Raw genomic sequence first — 19,772 nt, 5'->3', positions numbered from 1 at the left:
GTAATTCCTGCACAGAAGCAGCTGTACGGGCTCAGTTTATTTTAATAAAGAGTGTACGCAAATATCAATCTCTATTATTCATCTGCTTTTTTACAGTTTTCACAATAATTTCATAATCAAACATTACCATCAGAACTGAATATGACAGAGGTGTGTAAAGACATAAACTAAACATCTTAAAAATCAAAATGAAGGACAAAATTCTCTCTTGAAAAAATAAAGATTAAGATTAAATGAGTAAATATAAAAATTGTTATTAATGGTAATTTAATTTTCTGTGTGTGCAGCAAATTCTGATCAACATGTGACTCTGTCAAAACTCACAGTGTATTGTATCAAAAGTGATGATAAAACATTGTCAATGTAGTTTATTCAATATCGTTTGAAATTGAATTGTGGCAAATTTATTTGTTTCAGACAAGTTCAAGGTCGTGCACAAACTTTTGATCAATCAACAAGTGGGCAATGGCTTGGACTGAAAAATGTGGACCGTTCTCATTCTCTCGATACACTGAGGCATTACCGATATTCAAAATAAATTTTTTGTGCATTTTTTTGTAACTCTTTATTAGAGCAATGCACCAAATCAGTCCAGAATTTTTGTCTTTTATGAATTCTTCATAATTTTGATACGATATGAATTTACACCTTCATAAATATGTTCTATATGAACATTAGGTAACATAACTTACACCCAGGTCTATACCACACCCAACCTATTACTTAATTACAGGAGTCCTTATTAATTACAACCAAAGCTATGTGTATGAATTATTGGATTAGTTGGGGTTTGCAAGGTGTGAATTCTTGATAACTACAAGTTACCCAGGGTCGTCCATGCATGACGGGTGTCCAACAAACAGTTATGTTTAACAGAGTGGAAAATCTGATCAATTTAACACTCAAGACAAACAATTATGTTTAACAGAGTGGAAAATCTGCAGGACTTCATCATGACCTGGTCAATTTAACACTCCAGACAAACAGTTATGTTTAACAGAGTGGAAAATCTGCAGGACTTCATCATGACCTGGTCAATTTAACACTAGAAACTGTCAAGACACTTCGAGATAACTGGGGTATTCAATATAACCATGTTTGTGTTTAGCATAAAGAGGTTTCTTTTTATAATCATTTTTACAGTGAAAAGGACTGGAACCATAGCCTCATTTTGACATGTATCCATGGCATTTGACATATTGGAGTTCTCGATATCGAGGCTCAGCTGAACATGTTCTTCACAGGAAAATGATGAAGATCATTAGATATAATGAGGTACAATTTTTCCCAGATTTATTTTTTTTTACTTTGAATTTGAATAAAAAGTGCAATTTTATACCCTTTTTCTATCTGCATGCAAGAGTGCATTGATTAACATGATTTATATTGATGGTGTACTTCTCAAAGACAGGCCAGTAATGGAAAAATAAATCATGTTTTTCAATGGGCTCAATGGATTTGAAATTTAAAAAAAAAAAAGTACTGAAAGTGGTGTTTTCAATAAAGAAAAAAACCCGATAAAATTATCCTTTTAGATCATAAAATTGCTTTCAATGATGAAGAATCACTTGAATTTTCCGTGTCTTTGGTTGATGTTGCAATTAAAACCATACAAGGAATATAGAATAGCAGAGCGAATCTCAACATTGGAGTAATACTAGGCAGATGTGCGTATAAAGTAGACATAATAATAAACATGCACACCCTGCCACACACTGAAGCTAAATCTACATAAATAAAACCCAGCAGAACATGGGGTATATATCTAGTGTCATGCAAATCAGTCAGGGTTGTATATGATTAGCACTACAGCACAATCTTCTCAAACTTGTTATATTATATTTCACTTGTGGGGAGATAACTCACTCTTTATTTTCACATTCAGATAAAGTCTCATCTTCATCACTGTTTAAAAGTAACATTCCAATCAAACTAGAATATTCATACTACTCAAAAACACACTGTATTAACAGGAAACAATCACTTGAAAATAAACAAAACTGCCACAAAAAAAACCAAATTTATAATACATGTATGTATTGCAAATGAACTTGTAAATACATAAATAATATTGTGCAAAACTTAATTTATCGGATATAATTATCTAATGTTTATATCCAGTGTAATGAAATACTACAAAATTTAATGAATATCAGTAAAAAAAAATATTATGGCATAGGTTTTTAAGTGTTTTTACAAGCATATCAACTGATGTCAAATAACACAGATACACAATCATACACAAGTCATGCTGTAAGAGTTATGCCCCTTCGTACCTGCTGTAGTCCGCTGGGTGCCTGACTTTGGAGTCTGTGACTGTGTTGATGGTGGAGCTCTCTTCATATCGCTTACTGGGACACTCCTGGTAGTCATCTGTTCAAAACATTCCAAGTCAACCAATCAAATACTGTTAACTAATCACCTGACTTAACCTCATCAATAAGCCGCTGCAAAGACAACTGGTGTATACATACACTGTACAGCCGCCATATTCTTTGAAAAAATTATGTATACATTATGTGATCTATTCATTCTACCTTGGGAAAGTTTGCTGTATCAAGCAGTTCTTTAGATGTAGTGTGTGTTTAGTTCATATTATATGTATACTCTATACAGGGTTATTTTTGCCCCGTTTTATTTTTGTCCCGTGTTATTTTCGTCCTGCATTATTTTTGCCCCCTATTATTTTCGCCCCTCTACATGTACACTTGCAGTGGGTTTCGCTTCATTTTAAATTCGCCCAGACACAGTTGTGCTAAATGAGAGATAAGAGAGAAAACAGTTTCCCCAGTGACAACAAAGGAGAAAGGAGTGAAAATAAAATGAGAATATTTCACTGTACATGAAATATAAATCATTAACAAAACAAGATTAAAATGTTAATATTGTACATATAGCAATCACTGAGCTGTAAAATATTTCCATCCTCCTCAAAGTCACGAATGTTATACATAAAGCAATCACTGAGATGTAAAATATTACCATCCTCCTCAAAGTCACTGATGTTGTAAGTCTCCACCTCGACGTCCAGCTTTCTCTCCCCTTTAGTGGCCACTCCTGGTCGGGATTCAAACAGACTGTCTATCTTAGGTGTGGCCAACTGCTGCCACTGCCTCAATGTCACAGAACCTGTACAGATAAAAACAAGAGGCCCATGGGCCACATCGCTCACCTGAGTCACCTTGGCCCATATCTGAAGACTTTCCATATATATTTGCATGTAAAACCTTGGTCCCTATTATGGCCCAAACTACCCTTTGCAAACTTGAATCTACACTATGTCAGAAAGCTTTCATGTAAATGTCAACTTCTTTGGCCCAATGGTTCTTTTAAAGCTTTTTTCTATATTTGTATGTAAAACTTTGACCCCCCCCCCCCCCCACTTGTGGCCCCATCCTACCCCCACTTGTGGTCCCATCCTACCCCCCGGGGACCATGATTTGAACAAACTTGAATCTGCACTATGTCAGAAAGTTTTCTTGTAAATATCAGCTTTTCTGACTCAGTGGTTATTGAGAAAAAGATTTTAACTATATATTTGTATGTAAAACTTTGATCCCCCTTGTGGCCCCATCCTACCCCCGGAGCCCATGATTTGAAGAAACTTGAATCTGCACTATGTCAGAAAATTTTCATGTAAAAATCAGCTTTTCTGGCTCAGTGGTTCTTGAGAAGAAGATTTTTCCTATATATTTGTATGTAAAACTTTGATCCCCTATTGTGGCCCCATCCAACCCCCGGAGCCCATGATTTGAACAAACTTGAATCTGCATTATGTCAGGAAGCTTTCATGTAAATCTCAGCTTTTCTGGCTTAGTGGTTCTTGAGAAGAAGATTTTTAAAGTTTTTCCCTATATATTTGTGTGTAAAACTTTGATCCCCCCCTTGGGGCCCCATCTTATCCCCGGGGGCCATGATTTGAACAAACTTGAATCTGCACTATGTCAGAAAGTTTTCATGTAAAAATCAGCTTTTCTGGCTTAGTGGTTCTTGAGAAGAAGATTTTTAAAGTTTTTCCCTATATATTTGTATGTAAAACTTTGATCCCCTATTGTGGCCCCATCCAACCCCAGGGGCCCATGATTTGAACAAACTTGAATCTGCATTATGTCAGGAAGCTTTCATGTAAATCTCAGCTTTTCTGGCTTAGTGGTTCTTGAGAAGAAGATTTTTAAAGTTTTTCCTTATATATTTGTATGTAAAACTTTGATCCCCCCTTGTGGCCCCATCCTACCACCGGGGGCCATGATTTGAACAAACTTGAATCTGCAATATGTCAGGAAGCTTTCAGGTAAATTTCAGCTCTTCTGGCCCAGTGGTTCTTGAGAAGAAGATTTTTAAATGACCCCACCCTATTTTTGTGATTATCTCCCCTTTGAAAGGGACATGGCCCTTCATTTGAAAAAACTTGAAAGCCCTTCACCCAAGGATGCTTTTGGCCAAGTTAGGTTGAAATTGGCCCAGTGGTTCTGGAGAAGAAGTCGAAAATGTGAAAAGTTTACAGACAGACGGACAGACAGACTGACGGACGCCGGACAAAATGTGATCAGAATAGCTCACTTGAACCTTCGGTTCAGGTGAGCTAAAAAGTGTCACAGAACCTGTACAAATAAAGAAAAGTGTCACAGAACCTGTACAGATAAAGAAAAGTGTCCCAGAACCTGTACAGATAAAGAAAAGTGTCCCAGAACCTGTACAGATAAAGAAGTGTCACAGAACCTGTACAGATAAAACAAGTGTCACAGAACCTGTTCAGATAAAGAAAAGTGTCACAGAACCTGTACAGATAAAGAAAAGTGTCACAGAACTTGTACAGATAAAAAGTGTCACAGAACCTGTACAGATAAAACAAGTGTCACAGAACCTGTACAGATAAAAGTGTCACAGAACCTGTACAGATAAAGAAAAGTGTCACAGAACCTGTACAGATAAAGAAAAGTGTCACAAAACCTGTACAGATAAAACAAGTGTCACAGAACCTGTACAGATAAAAAAAAGTGTCACAGAACCTGTACAGATAAAACAAGTGTCACAGAACCTGTACAGATAAAACAAGTGTCACAGAACCTGTACAGATAAAGAAAAGTGTCACAGAACCTGTACAAATAAAGAAAAGTGTCACAGAACCTGTACAGATAAAACAAGTGTCACAGAACCTGTACAGATAAAAAAGTGTCACAGAACCTGTACAGATAAAGAGAGTGTCACAGAACCTGTACAGATAAAGAGAGTGTCACTGAACCTGTACAGATAAAGAGAGTGTCACAGAACCTGTACAGATAAAAGTGCACAGAACCTGTACAGATAAAAAAGTGTCACAGAACCTGTACAGATAAAAGTGTCACAGAACCTGTACAGATAAAGAAAAAATTCACAGAACCTGTACAGATAAAGAAAAGTGTCACAGAACCTGTACAGATAAAGAAAAGTGTCCCAGAACCTGTACAGATAAAAAAGTGTCACAGAACTCGTACAGATAAAACAAGCCCCTGCCGACTATACATGTACAACAGGGGAAACTGAGAAACCAGTATTATGGACATTTCTAAAAATCAATCAAGAATAATAACTTAATGCCCCGCAGATTTCCTCCTTACCCTCCAACGGTTTGATGATTCGAAGTTTCTGTGGGAGGCGGTAGTACGGATTATTACTTCCTGTCATTGAGAACTGAGACAATCCACTTCCTGTAGACAGTGTACTGTCGGGAGTGCGGCAGATACCAGGCGTGTCAGCAGATATCTCGCTCTCAGTCCTGATTACAAAACAATAATTAATAAGTAAGTTGTACGTATAACACTCACAGTCCTGTTTACAAAACAGTAATTAATAAGTAAGTTGTACGTATAACACTCACAGTCCTGATTACAAAACAATAATTAAACAAGAGGTACTGTGAGCAATGCTCCCTAAGAATACCCCCCGCTTACCCCAATCTCCCAAAGGGTGTTGTTAATAGGTATAAATTACCTCTTTCCTGAGTGTAAAAATATGGTATGCCTTTGTAGAAGAAAATGGAAGATATAGTCCGAACACAAATCCATGGTATAAACCTAAAATTTTGACCTTGAGATCAAAGGTCAAGGTCATAAAGAGGTCATGAATGTACATGACACATAGTCTCATGGTGATACACCCATGTCTTATGGTATGACTATGTCAAAACCCTATTATCAATTTTGACCTTGAGATCAAAGTTCAAGGTCATATAGAGGTCATGAAGGTACCCGACACATCGTCTCATGGTGATAGACTCATGTGTCAAATATGGTATGCCTATGTCAAATAACAAAGAAGTCATGGCCCTGACAAGAATCCATTGTAAAAATCTTAAATTTTGACCTTTAGGTAAAGGTCATATGGAGGTCATGAAGGTACCCGACACATCGTCTCATGGTGATACACTCATGTGTCAAATATGGTATGCCTATGTCAAAAAACAAAGAAGTTATGGCCCGGACACGAATCCATTGTAAAAAACCTTTAATTTTGACCTTGAGGTCAAGGGTCAAGGTCATATGGAGGTTATGAAGGTACATGACACATCGTCTCATGGTGATACACCTGTGTGCCAAATATGGTATGCCTATGTCAAAGAACAAAGAAGTTATAGCCAGGACACGAATCCATTGTAAAAAACCTTTAATTTTGACCTTAATGTCAAGGATCAAGGTCATATAGAGGTCATGAAGGTACTTGACACATCGTCTCATGGTGATCCACCTGTGTGCCAAATATGGTATGCCTAAGTCAAAGAACAAAGAAGTTATGGCCCGGACACGAATCTGGAGACAGACAGACGGACAGACAGACAGACAGAGTGATTCCTATATACCCCCCTGAACTTCGTTTGGGGGGTATAATAAGTAAGTTGTACATTCAACACTCACAGTCCTGATTACAAAACAATAATTAATAAGTAAGTCATACATATAAACGGTTCATTTCCTTCTTTATTCCAATTAACAAGTGTCTTTAAAAAATTACAACCTCTGAATAAATACAAGCTCGCATGCAACTCAACAACTCTGCAAGATATTGATTCTGACAAACAATTTCTTTCATAGTATCACTGTCTCATTTTTCCTAAATACTTAAATAATACATGAAATGTCAGTGAAATAAATGGATATTTAAAGGTACCGAAGTTCTAATAATATCCCCACTCCATTTTTACAGCAAAGATATGTAAAGCTATATCTGGCTCCCTAAGATCTAATGATCTACCCACTCCATTTTTATAACATACCTATTTCTTTCCCGGTGTCTTTTCTCCTCATCCTCCCGGAAGTCCTTCTCATTCAGCTCGTTAGCTCTTCGTAGCGACAGTTTACGTAGTGCTGTCTCCAGGTCATTTGATCCGGGAATTCCTGGTTTGCCGTATTGACATTTCTCAGCTCTAGAAAGATATTCAATGCAGAGCTTACTTCAAGTCTAACTTGTCAGATCCCCATAGACGACTACGTAGCAAATTTACTCCATCCACAAACATAACTACACGCTAGCATAACTATATACATGTCTGACTTAACATTAAATATATGTCAACTGAAATACACACAACACTCCCTATACTGAGTTTAGGACGGAAGATCAGACAACAGTCTGAATTCAGCGAAGCAAAGCGTTAACTGCCATATTTGCTACATCTAACACAATTTGCAAGAAGAGACCTTGTATGTTAAATACACATACACTATACATGAATGATTAAATACACATACACTATACATGAATGTGAACATTATATCATACAAATCTGCTGCCTACTGTATCCATGCTTATAAAACACTGAATTCAATTTTCAGTTCACAATTTGCCTGTTACTGCCACCATTGTTAATCCAATGTTTTCTTAAACACTTACCTGTAGAGACTGTTAAAGCCGGCAAGATCGGACGGAGCATCGCTTCCTTCTAAATCAGCAAAGTACATTGAGCTCCTGGTGGAGACGGAGGCGGACTCCCCCCCACTGTCGTTACGACTCACGTCCAGACTACTGGGTCCCTGGGGACTGTGACCTAGATTCATCATACTTTGGTTAGCAGAGGGAGCCAGAGAACTTCTGGACCCACCCAGGGAGTTTCGGCAACTTCCCACCTTCAGGGCAGCCTTTGCAGTCTCGAAGATCTTCCAGTTGTGTACTCTGACAAAATGAAGAGCAAAGTGATTAGATCTATAAACAAATCATCCTTCTGCAAAATTATTTACAGTAAAACATGGTTATAGCGAACCTCCAGGGACAGCAAAAGACAGTTCATTATAACCAAACTTCACTGTATGCAATAAGATTTTTATCACTTTCCTCTGATAAAGGAGTAAATATTAAGCATGACTTCGTAATAAGTGTGCTTGTTATAAGTGTGTTTTACAGTAATAAGTGTGCTTGTTATAAGTGTGTTTTACTGTAATAAGTGTGTTTGTTATAAGCGTGTTTTACTGTAACAAGTGTGTTAGCTGTAGATGTACTAGTCAAGCTATGAACCAATTTGATCAATACTACACTACGAGTACACCGAGCCCCTTACTTTACACTATGAGTACACTGAGCCCCTTACTTTACACTACGAGTACACTGAGCCACTTACTTTACACTATGAGTACACTGAGCCCCTTACTTTACACTATGAGTACACTGAGCCCCTTACTTTACACTACTAGTACACGGAGCCCCTTACTTTACACTACAAGTACACTGAGCCACTTACTTTACACAACAAGTACACCGATCCCCTTACTTTACACATGAGTACACAGAGCCCCTTATTTTACACTATGAGTACACTGAGCCACTTACTTTACACTATGAGTACACTGAGCACCTTACTTTACACATGAGTACACGGAGCCCCTTACTTTACACATGAGTACACGGAGCCCCTTACTTTACACATGAGTACACGGAGCCCCTTACTTTACACATGAGTACATGGAGCCCCTTACTTTACACATGAGTACACCAAACCCCTTACTTTCTCTCCGCGGGTGAGTATCCTGGAGGATAGTCACACTCACTACGCAGCGAGCTCTCGAGTTCTGAAGCGAGCGAGTCTGATGGAAGACTGAGTACGGATGCTGACATGTAGTTGTGCCTCACTGCTCCTGGCTTCTGTTTACGACGGAGTTCTCGGATTTCTTCCTGTGCCTCCTCATACAAAACATGCAGCTCATCATGCTTGTCTTTCAGAGATGCAAGCTGATCAAAAAAAAAATTCTTCATTATTTTTTTTCCATTAAAACATAGCTCATTCTAACAAAATCATGAAAATATTATAATCTCATTCATGGATTTCCAATAAAAATGTATGTACAGTGTTCATATGCTATTGAAAATAAAAATTTAAATCCGGGGATGGATGAATGAATGTATGAACAAATGGACAGATGAACAAATGGATAGATGAATGAACAAATGGATAGATGAATGAATGGATGGATAGATGAATGAACAAATGGATAGATGAACAAATGAATGGATGAATGAACAAATGGATGGATGAATGAACAAATGGATAGATGAATGAAAAAATGGATAGATGAACAAATGGACAGATGAATGAACAAATGGATAAATGAATAAATGTTCCTTGTTTGTTACAGACCTCAGCAGTGAGTTCCCTCTGAGCAGTTTGTGAAGCTTCCAGGTGCTTCTGATATTCCATATTCTCCAGTGTCACCTACATAAAAATAACGATCTAATATATAATCAGAGAAAAAGATATGTCTCCTGCGGGATCATTATCCAGCTAACTCAGAGGCAAATACAATGAGTTCTGTCAAACAGGAGACATCATTCTCTAAAGCACGTAGGATTTCAGCTAGTATTGATTTTATTTTACCTTGTTTATCAACACTGCGTAGTGTGGTTAGCTTTATAAGATATCCTGAGCATGCCTTATTGCAGTTTCGACATAAATTCTTATCTACTTGTGTTGCACAGTTGCACAGGCACTTGCAGCATTTAAAATGATTTACAAGAAAAAAGAAACTAAAATTTCTGACATCTTTAAACCTTGGATTTTCTGGTCTGTTTACCATAAAAGATAAGGTTTTAATTGGTGGAAAGAAAGAAAATGAAAAGATTATCAAATCAATACATGCATAATGACATTTTCCAGAGTTTTGGACAGTGATGAGTATGCATTATTATTTGAGCTAATTATCTATATTTGAAGCAGCATCACAGTATGAAAATATTAATTTAAAGATTTACTGACGATAGAACCTAGACACCCATTTTAGGGTTAGGGTTATTTTAGGGTTAGGGTTATTTTAGGGTTAGGGTTATTTTACGGTTAGAGTTATTTTATGGTTAGGGTTAGGATTATTTTATGGTGTTTTAGAAAATACCCTTGTTTACAAAGACTTGATTTATGGTGTCTAGACAAACTTGGTTAGATAGTATCAATGCATTTTGAGGGGGTCACCCAATTCTTTCACAAAGAGACACATGAACAATTAATGCATCTTGGTATATCTATTTCAACTGACAATTTTGTTATGCACACTAAGTTAGATAGTGTCAATATACAACTTTGATTGGGTCACCCAATTCTTTCATGTAGAGACACACAAATGATTAATGCGTCTTGGTATATCTATTTCAACAGACTTAAAATTTTGTTGTGCACACTAAGTTAGATAGTGTCCATACACAATTTTGATTGGGTCATCCAATTCTCTGATGTTTAAACACACAAACAATTAAAGCATCTCAGTATCTATATTGACAGCCTCACAATTCCGTCACAAACACCAAGTTAGATAGTGTTGATACAGTTTTGATATAGTTCAACAAACTCACGATTTTGATGCGTTTCTGGAGATCCACAACTTGGGCCAGCAGGCTCGTGATCTCCTCCTTCTGACCACTGCATTCTTCAGACCTCCGTAGAAGTTCTTCACCCAGCAGGTCCAACTCCTTCTTCCTGGCATCTGCTCAAACAACAGGTATATTTCAACATCTACTCAAACAACAGGTATATTTCAACATCTACTCAAACAACACATATATTTCAACATCTGCTCAAACAATATGTGTATCTCAACATCTGCTCAAACTACATGTATATTTCAACATCTGCTCAAACAACATGTATATTTCAACATCTGCTCAAACAACAGGTATATTTCAACATCTGCTCAAAAAACATGTAGTTCAACATCTGCTCAAACAACATGTATATTTCAACATCAGCTCAAACAACAGCTTTACTTCAACATCTGCTCAAACAGCATGTATATTTCAACATCTGCTCAAACAGGTATATTTCAACATCGGCTAATAGAAAATGTGTATCTCAACATCTGCTCAAACAACATGTATATTTCAACATCTGCTCAAACAACATGTATATTTCAACATCTGCTCAAACAATATGACATTGTGTATCTCAACATCTGCTCAAACAATGTGTATATTTCAACATCTGCTCAAACAACATGTATATTTCAACATCTGTTCAAACAACATGTATATTTCAACATCTGCTCAAACAATATGACATTGTGTATCTCAACATCTGCTCAAACAACATGTATATTTCAACATCTGCTCAAACAATATGTGTATCTCAACATCTGCTCAAACAACATGTATATTTCAACATCTGCTCAAACAATATGTAATTGAACATCTGCTCAAACAACATGTATATTTCAACATCTGCTCAAACATCATGTATATTTTAACATCTGCTCAAACAACAGGTATATTTCAACATCTGCTCAAAAAACATGTAATTCAACATCTGCTCAAACAACATGTATATTTCAACATCTGCTCAAACAACAGGTTTACTTCAACATCTGCTCAAACAGCATGTATATTTCAACATCTGCTCAAACAGGTATATTTCTACATCTGCTCAATCAATATGTGTATCTCAACATCTGCTCAAACAACATGTATATTTCAACATCAGCTCAAACAACGTGTATATTTCAACATCTGCTCAAACAACATGTATATTTCAACATCTGCTCAAACAACGTGTAATTCAACATCTGCTCAAACAACATGTATATTTCAACATCTGCTCAAACAACAGGTATATATCATCAGAATTTTGTTTACTCCAACCAAAATGTAACGTTATGATTTATGATACAAAAATCTGCCTCTTCTTCATATAGATTGTCTCTTCTACAAATAAAGGAAGCATGTTGCCTCCAGGTATTTTATAAGACAGACTGATATTAAAAAAAAAATCCTCATAATAATATTAAACATAATTACTTAGCAAATAAATTTATTTCTGAAAATACATGAGGGCCTGAGCTGTGATGCTTAACACCAGCATACTTCATGAAGTGCATTGGTATGCTGGCGTGAAGCATTGCTGTTCATACCCTCATGTATTATCAAATATGAAATTAATTTTCATATTTACATTTTACTTTCATTTCTGTTGAAATATTCCCAGCCATTAAAATAATTGTACAATATTTATCAAGATTCATACGGACATTGTTCACATTCGTAACGAAATGGGAATCATTTCAACTGGTTAAGATGTCAACAGTAAAAACATTGGAAATGTCAGCATTAAGAATAGAGTACAATCTGTACGTATTACAGATCTGTGTATACATACTGAGCTGTACAACACAATCATCCACTAGTCTCTGTTCCTTTTCTTCATATCTAGAGGTTTCTGAGGACAGCTGCTCAGTCTGTCAACAGAGAAATACATTATTAGTTATGTACACATTTAGAGGTTTCTGAGGACAGCTGCTCAGTCTGTCAACAGAGAAATACATTATTAGTTATGTACATATTTAGAGGTTTCTGAGGACAGCTGCTCAGTCTGCCAACAGAGAAATACATTATTAGTTATGTACACATTTAGAGGTTTCTGAGGACAGCTGCTCAGTCTGTCAACAGAGAAATACATTATTAGTTATGTACACATTTAGAGGTTTCTGAGGACAGTTGCTCCGTCTGCCAACAGAGAAATACATTTATTAGTTAGGCCACAGTTTTTTAATTTTTTAGTTTACGAAATTTATTTTTAAAAATTAGGGTCGGGGGGGAGGGAAAAAAAAAAAGATAGAATGAACATTTTTTATATCTAATCATTGTTTTATTTTCAATGAATCATATAACATCATTTCGTGAGCACAAATAAACAAAACATGTATTAATTGAATATTAGATAAAAAATTCTTTTTAGTGACTAGTATGTTATGAATTTTTAAAAATGCAATTTCAAATTCAGTGTATAACTATTATCTGTTACACTTTAGTAGAACATAAGCTGAGAAAATGTGTAAGGTCATATCACTTTGATGTTGTAAAGTATCCAGTATTTATACTAAGTTTTCATATGTTTTCTCTGTCAGGGAAGAAAGGCCTGCATAAAATTTTCAAATGTTTTCTCTAAGTGACATTGACCTTTGTATCTTAAGAACTTTGAGTCTGAGTCATGAAAAATCCTCTGAGCATAAACAAACTTTATTCACATACGAGTTTCTTACAAATCTACACTACATATCAAGGTCATCAATCTACAAGTGACCTCTGAAAGAATTTTGGTCCAGTAAATGCCACACCTTCACAGATTCATGGAAATAATCTGGATTCTAAAAGAATAACTGATCCCTAATCTAAGAATAACTGACCTCTAATCTGAGTTTGAGATTTTCTTCCTCGAGATCTTTGACTTTTTTCTGTAGAACACCTCCCCCTATCTGTTGTAAACCGTCAATGCTGCCACTGAAAATACACGTCACATACCTTCTACAGCAACACCTCTATTTACATATCAAGCAGGTTGTTTAAACAGAAAAAATCTGTATTATCTTGAATTACCTGGAAGTAGTTTTTGTTTGTTAAAACAGTTCTTTGAAAAAGACTTGCATAACTCACCTTGCGGATTCATCGCTGGGAGACGAATCGACGGTGTCTGAAAACGCCTGTAGTAGACCATTCTTTAGGGTTAACTCATGCTTGATCTGATTTACCTAAAAAAAAAAATGTCATCGCGTAAGAACGAATTAGTCAGAAAAAGGTACGACTGAAAGTTTAATAAAATTCAGTATAAGCAAAACAATTTTCTTGGAAATTAAATGCATAAACTGCTCCAGTCAAAGTTTACATTTATATCATATATGAATTGGTCATTCTCGAAATACTGTAAATTGTGCAGCAACCTTCGTACCTTTTCATTAAGAAGAGATAAGTGCTCCTCCAAAACGTCATTTTTTTCTGAGAGTTCCTGGTTTTTTGTTAGTAAGGTTTGTCCAATTTTAGCAGCTAATTCCAAATCTCTCTCTTTCTGCAAAAAGTGAACAAAGGGTTTTTATTGCCTTCTGATTGCAAATTGTGTTTGAAGAGATAATTAAATTTAAGAGATTCAACATAGAATAAATATGACATGCACAAGCAATATTCAATGTTTGTTTGTTTAGTTTGTGTGTTTGTTTAGTGTCCTTCACTGTTTGTTTAGTTATGTGTTTGGGGATTTTTTTTCCATTAAAACACAATCTAATTTAAAATCAAACACATAAATTCCACTGTTTTAAGAGATGCTCCTTACATAGGAACAGATCTAACACCCCGTAACACTAAGACCTCTGAAGGAAGTGTATGAAATATACATGTATAATAAAGGCCTAATTTTACTTAAGCAATTCACAAATTCTATGGTCATTATAACAACCTTATTTACAAATTTACAAAGACAACCTATCATTAGGTTGAATGCTGTCTGATGTGTTTCATAACAATTGTTAGGTCGTTCTTTACAAACTTGACCACGGATTACTCTATTTACCTGATCAAGATATAGGGCTCACGGTGGGTGTGACTGGCCAAAATAGAATGCTTACTCCTCCTAGGAACCTAACCTCACCTCTGGTGTGCCCAGGGGTCCCTGTTTGCCCCACTCTTAATTTTGTATTCTTTATAGGAATTATGAGATTTGTTCGTTATTTTCGCTTTTTCATTGATTAAAACAATGTATCTTATTCTACATGTAATTATACACAGTGAATAAGACTGGGCAGCAGCCTTAGAGACCTATCTAAGCCCCATTTCCTCTTTATTTGTGTGTTTGATTTCAGGATTAATTCATCCTATAACTTTGAAACAGACATTACATTGATATCTGGATTTATAAGGGTGGGGTGATTACAATAAATATCTGTATTTATAAGGGTGCAGTGAATTACAATAAATATCTGGATTTATAAGGGTGCAGTGAATTACAATAAATATCTGGATTTATAAGGGTGGAGTGATTTACAATATATATCAGGATTTACAAGGGTGGAGTGAATTACAATATCAGGATTTTTAAAGGTGCAGTGGGATTACAATAAATATCAGGATTTATAAGGGTGCAGTGATTACAATAAATATCTGGATTTATAAGGGTGCAGTGATTACAATAAATATCTGGATTTATAAGGGAGGAGTGATAACAAAATAAATATTTGGATTTATAAGGGTGGAGTGATAACAAAATAAATATCTGGATTTATAAGGGTGGAGTGAATTACAATAAATATCTGGATTTATAAGGGTGGAGTGATTACAATAAATATCTAGATTTATAAGGGTGGAGTGATTACAATAAATATCTAGATTTATAAGGGTGGAGTGATTACAATAAATATCTGGATTTATAAGGGTGGAGTGATAACAAAATAAATATCTGGATTTATAAGGGTGGAGTGATAACAAAATAAATATCTGGATTTATAAGGGTGGAGTGAATTACAATAAATATCTGGATTTATAAGGGTGGAGTGATTACAATAAATATCTGGATTTATAAGGGTGGAGTGATAACAAAATAAATATCTGGATTTATAAGGGTAGAGTGAATTACAATAAATATCAGGATTTATAAGGGTGCAGTGATTACAATAAATATCTGGATTTATAAGGGTGGAGTGATAACAAAATAAATATCTGGATTTATAAGGGTGGAGTGAATTACAATAAATATCTGGATTTATAAGGGTGCAGTGATTACAATAAATATCTGGATTTATAAGGGTGCAGTGAATTACAATATCAGGATTTTTAAAGGTGCAGTGTGATTACAATAAATATCAGGATTTATAAGGGTGCAGTGATTACAATAAATATCTGGATTTATAAGGGTGGAGTGATAACAAAATAAATATCTGTATTTATAAGGGTGGAGTGAATTACAATAAATATCAGGATTTATAAGGGTGCAGTGATTACAATAAATATCTGGATTTATAAGGGTGGAGTGATAACAAAATAAATATCTGGATTTATAAGGGTGGAGTGAATTACAATAAATATCTAGATTTATAAGGGTGGAGTGATTACAATAAATATCTGGATTTATAAGGGTTGAGTGATTACAATAAATATCTAGATTTATAAGGGTGCAGTGAATTACAATAAATATCTGGATTTATAAGGGTGGAGTGATTACAATAAATATCTGGATTTATAAGTGTGGAGTGAATTTTCTTTTAAAATCCAAGTTTATCATGAAACTGAAGTACAAAAACATTTATGGCATAATTCTTCAGTGAAGGTTGTGCCAAACAAGGTATCCGAATTCGTTGATTTAGTGCACCGGCCCTCACTTTGTGACCTGTTTATTTAATCAAACTCTCACCGCCCTTATTTTTCTGTGTAGGCATGTACTGTTGACTGGTTTTTTTCCCCCAAGAAGAATGCCTTGATCCAATATTTGCGTTGTGCAGGATTTTACATCAAATTTTTTTTCTTACCTCCTCCAGTAGTCTGTTCACGGCTTCTATATCATTGTACGTTTTTTTTCTTACCTCCTCCAGTAGTCTGTTCACGGCTTCTATATCATTGTACGTTTTAGTCATCTGGGTCACACGATCCGAACATAGCACTGAAAATAAATCACAAAAACTCAGCACAATCTAACATCGCACTCAAAATAAATCACAAAAATTCAGCACAATTTAACCATCGCACTGAAAATAAATCACAAAAATTCGGCATATTCTAATGATTACACTGAAAATAAATTATGAAATTTCAGCACAATCTAATCATTGCACTGAAAATAAATTATGAAAATTCGGCACAATCTATAATCATTGTACTGAAAATAAATCATGAAAATTACATCAAATTTTAATGTGGGCATGTACCTTGATAAAGATTCATATTCATAAATTTTCGTATAAATTCAGTAAATTCTTATTAAATTTTCATGGCTACAAATATAGACAATAAATGGTCCTGTTGGAACAGGTCAAGTTGTAATTCTATGTTGCTGCAAAAAATCAGACCATATTAAATATCGAGGATTTTGATGGATTTTTCAAAAGTACAAATTTAAAGTGAATCAATGTCAACAAAAATATATAAAATTTCCTTAACAAGCCTCAGAAACCTTCAGATTAGGAACTTGATCTTCAATCAAAAGTTTTGATAATATGATCTTTATAAAGAAAAAAATTTAAAACAAAAGGAAAGCTAAATCTTAGCATGTAAAACAGGCCAATCCTATGCAATCTTGATGAAAACATTACACTAATTATGTAATTTACCTTCTCCTTCATTCTTTGTATATACCCAACATTTACATAAAAACCTTTGTTCTTTTAAACGCAATTGTGGTTGCTAACTAAAACATCCTGTACTACAAACCAATATTTGAAAAACATTACCAATATTTGTACCTTTAAAACAGAAATTGCTTTGTAAGGTTTTTATCTATACATATGCATTATTTGTTATCATACTGAAATATAAAACACAAAATTCATATTCTTTGCAATAAACTGTTTGTAAAGACTTACTTCCTAATTTCAAAACACCACTGTTTGTTCCAGCCCACATAAATGAACAACAGCAATAACAAACTAGCTCAGCCTATTATAAGTGGGTGTTGTTTTTTAAATGTACCCTGGGTGCAGTTTTTAAAAATCCTGACAGCATAGTAATGCTTTATGAAAAATGACCCAAAAACTTTATTCCATTTCACAGTTTTACTTTGATGCATATATCCCAGGTAACATCACAAGTTTGTAAACATTTTAATCTGTGAAATTACATAACTTGACATCTAAATTTACATATGAAAGCGTGCTGAGCTTGCTTAATGTATTTTGTGCATTTAAAAACATGTATTGGCCCCGATTCAGAATATGATCAAAACACTCTGATAAACTATTGACATGGACCATTTACTGGACTGTGTTAAATTGTGTTCATGCAATCAACATAAAGACACACCGAATCTGCCAAAATAATGTTAATGAGATTATATGCATAATTGTATACCTGCTAAATTCCATAGGTTATTGTCGGAACTGCTCCCGGATTCAAACTGATCATCCATACCCCATCGTTAATCAATTTTTAAATTAGGAAAGGTTAAATTCAAGTTTTACAGTTTTCATATCACAACCCTCAGAGTTTAAAACGTCCCTCTATTTCGTAAACTTCAAGAATATTTTCAACACTATTTTCAAACTTAAGCAAAATTTGCACACTGCAGTTTAAAAAAAACGGCAAGCATCTGGATGAAGTTGATTCATTGTATCCATTTTGAAATCTCCACATCAATCTTCTTTGTACTTTCACATCAAACCAAAACTCCACAAAATAGAATAACCTGAGTTGTGTCACCTTGAGAATACATATAAACCATTGTCAATGTTCCTGACAGATCCGAATCAATAATGAGCCAAAACACATTGGCAATATCCACCCAGATTGTCCTAGCTTATTCAAATCAACCCAATACACATCACTGATCAATACTCAATCCAACCTCCAGCATTTCACAATACAAAATTATCCTGCAGTCACCAAGATAAATATTCCATGAGGAGATTTATTCCCAGGTATCCAATATTTCTGAACATCACTTTTCATAATGACAAGTTAATATTGGTTACCATTGGAAACTACATCAATTTTCTCAGCGAGTTCCGATAGGTACACGAGTTGAATTTCAAGGTAACTGTTTCATCATCAGAATTAAAACCTGATCGTTAACTCCCAACTAGTTATTAATGGCTTTATCCAATCAGAGAATGAAATTGGATTGTCAGTACATCTCTGTAAATGCAAAATGGCCTTAAACTATTAGATTTTATGACAGGAACCATAGTAAAAAGATTTCCAATTTCAATTATGAATGCATATTCAGCATTTATAAGTTCAGGGTTTGTCCAAGACACTGTAATATAAGAGGTTTGATTTAGTCACAGATCTGTACTATTCCAAGAATTTGAAATAAAAATCCATTACTATTTCTTCAATGAAAACAAACAAGCACAAGAGTACTCCACAATGTCAATTCACACACCACAAAGTTTTTAAACATTACAAATCATGCAACTACTCGCGTATTCAATATTCAGTAATATGATCTAATGAACAAATCCAAATCCGACAGACCCTGGCTGGTAAACCAATCATTCTTTATATGGCAAAAGTCCAATCAATTTAAATGTTGTCAATTTGAACATGAAATTTGCCAAATGGTTTGACACCTTTTAAAAATGACAATTTTAACAATGAATGAATGATATACCCATAATGCTGACCATACACCATCAGGTCTATGTGGCAAGTTTAAATCACCCTCAACAACTTGCACAAATTGTGCTCTCGTCTGATATAAATAATTCATACCAGCTTTAATATTTAATGCAGCAGTTGATAATATTGGGACTTTATTTCTTAACTATTTTATGAATGGATCAATATTCTTTGTGTGGGTCATTTCCAAGATCTATAGATTTTACCTTCACTAATCTGATTATCAGCTTCAATACTATTTACAC

General features: G+C 34.9%; 1 protein-coding gene across 1 annotated transcript in view; it reads right to left on the bottom strand.

Annotated features, from left to right (window-relative positions):
• LOC125679852 (trafficking kinesin-binding protein 1-like) overlaps positions 1-19,772 on the bottom strand; it is a 34,920-nt gene that overhangs the window by 4,890 nt on the left and 10,258 nt on the right. The window contains exons 4-17 of the mRNA XM_048919308.2: positions 16,779-16,855; positions 14,162-14,278; positions 13,870-13,964; positions 13,623-13,716; positions 12,596-12,674; positions 10,804-10,934; positions 9,602-9,676; positions 8,972-9,195; positions 7,867-8,145; positions 7,250-7,399; positions 5,598-5,755; positions 2,983-3,129; positions 2,277-2,373; positions 1,867-1,905 (exon numbers count right to left, since the gene is read on the bottom strand). Coding sequence (XP_048775265.2) covers positions 1,867-1,905; positions 2,277-2,373; positions 2,983-3,129; positions 5,598-5,755; positions 7,250-7,399; positions 7,867-8,145; positions 8,972-9,195; positions 9,602-9,676; positions 10,804-10,934; positions 12,596-12,674; positions 13,623-13,716; positions 13,870-13,964; positions 14,162-14,278; positions 16,779-16,855 — 1,762 coding nt within the window. The remainder of the gene's footprint in view (positions 1-1,866; positions 1,906-2,276; positions 2,374-2,982; positions 3,130-5,597; positions 5,756-7,249; positions 7,400-7,866; positions 8,146-8,971; positions 9,196-9,601; positions 9,677-10,803; positions 10,935-12,595; positions 12,675-13,622; positions 13,717-13,869; positions 13,965-14,161; positions 14,279-16,778; positions 16,856-19,772) is intronic.

Source organism: Ostrea edulis, chromosome 2 (genome assembly GCF_947568905.1).
Source record: "Ostrea edulis chromosome 2, xbOstEdul1.1, whole genome shotgun sequence".
Taxonomy (NCBI): Eukaryota; Metazoa; Mollusca; class Bivalvia; order Ostreida; family Ostreidae; genus Ostrea; species Ostrea edulis.
The sequence above is the reverse complement of the archived record's forward strand: the minus strand, read 5'-3'. Positions and strand labels throughout refer to the sequence as shown.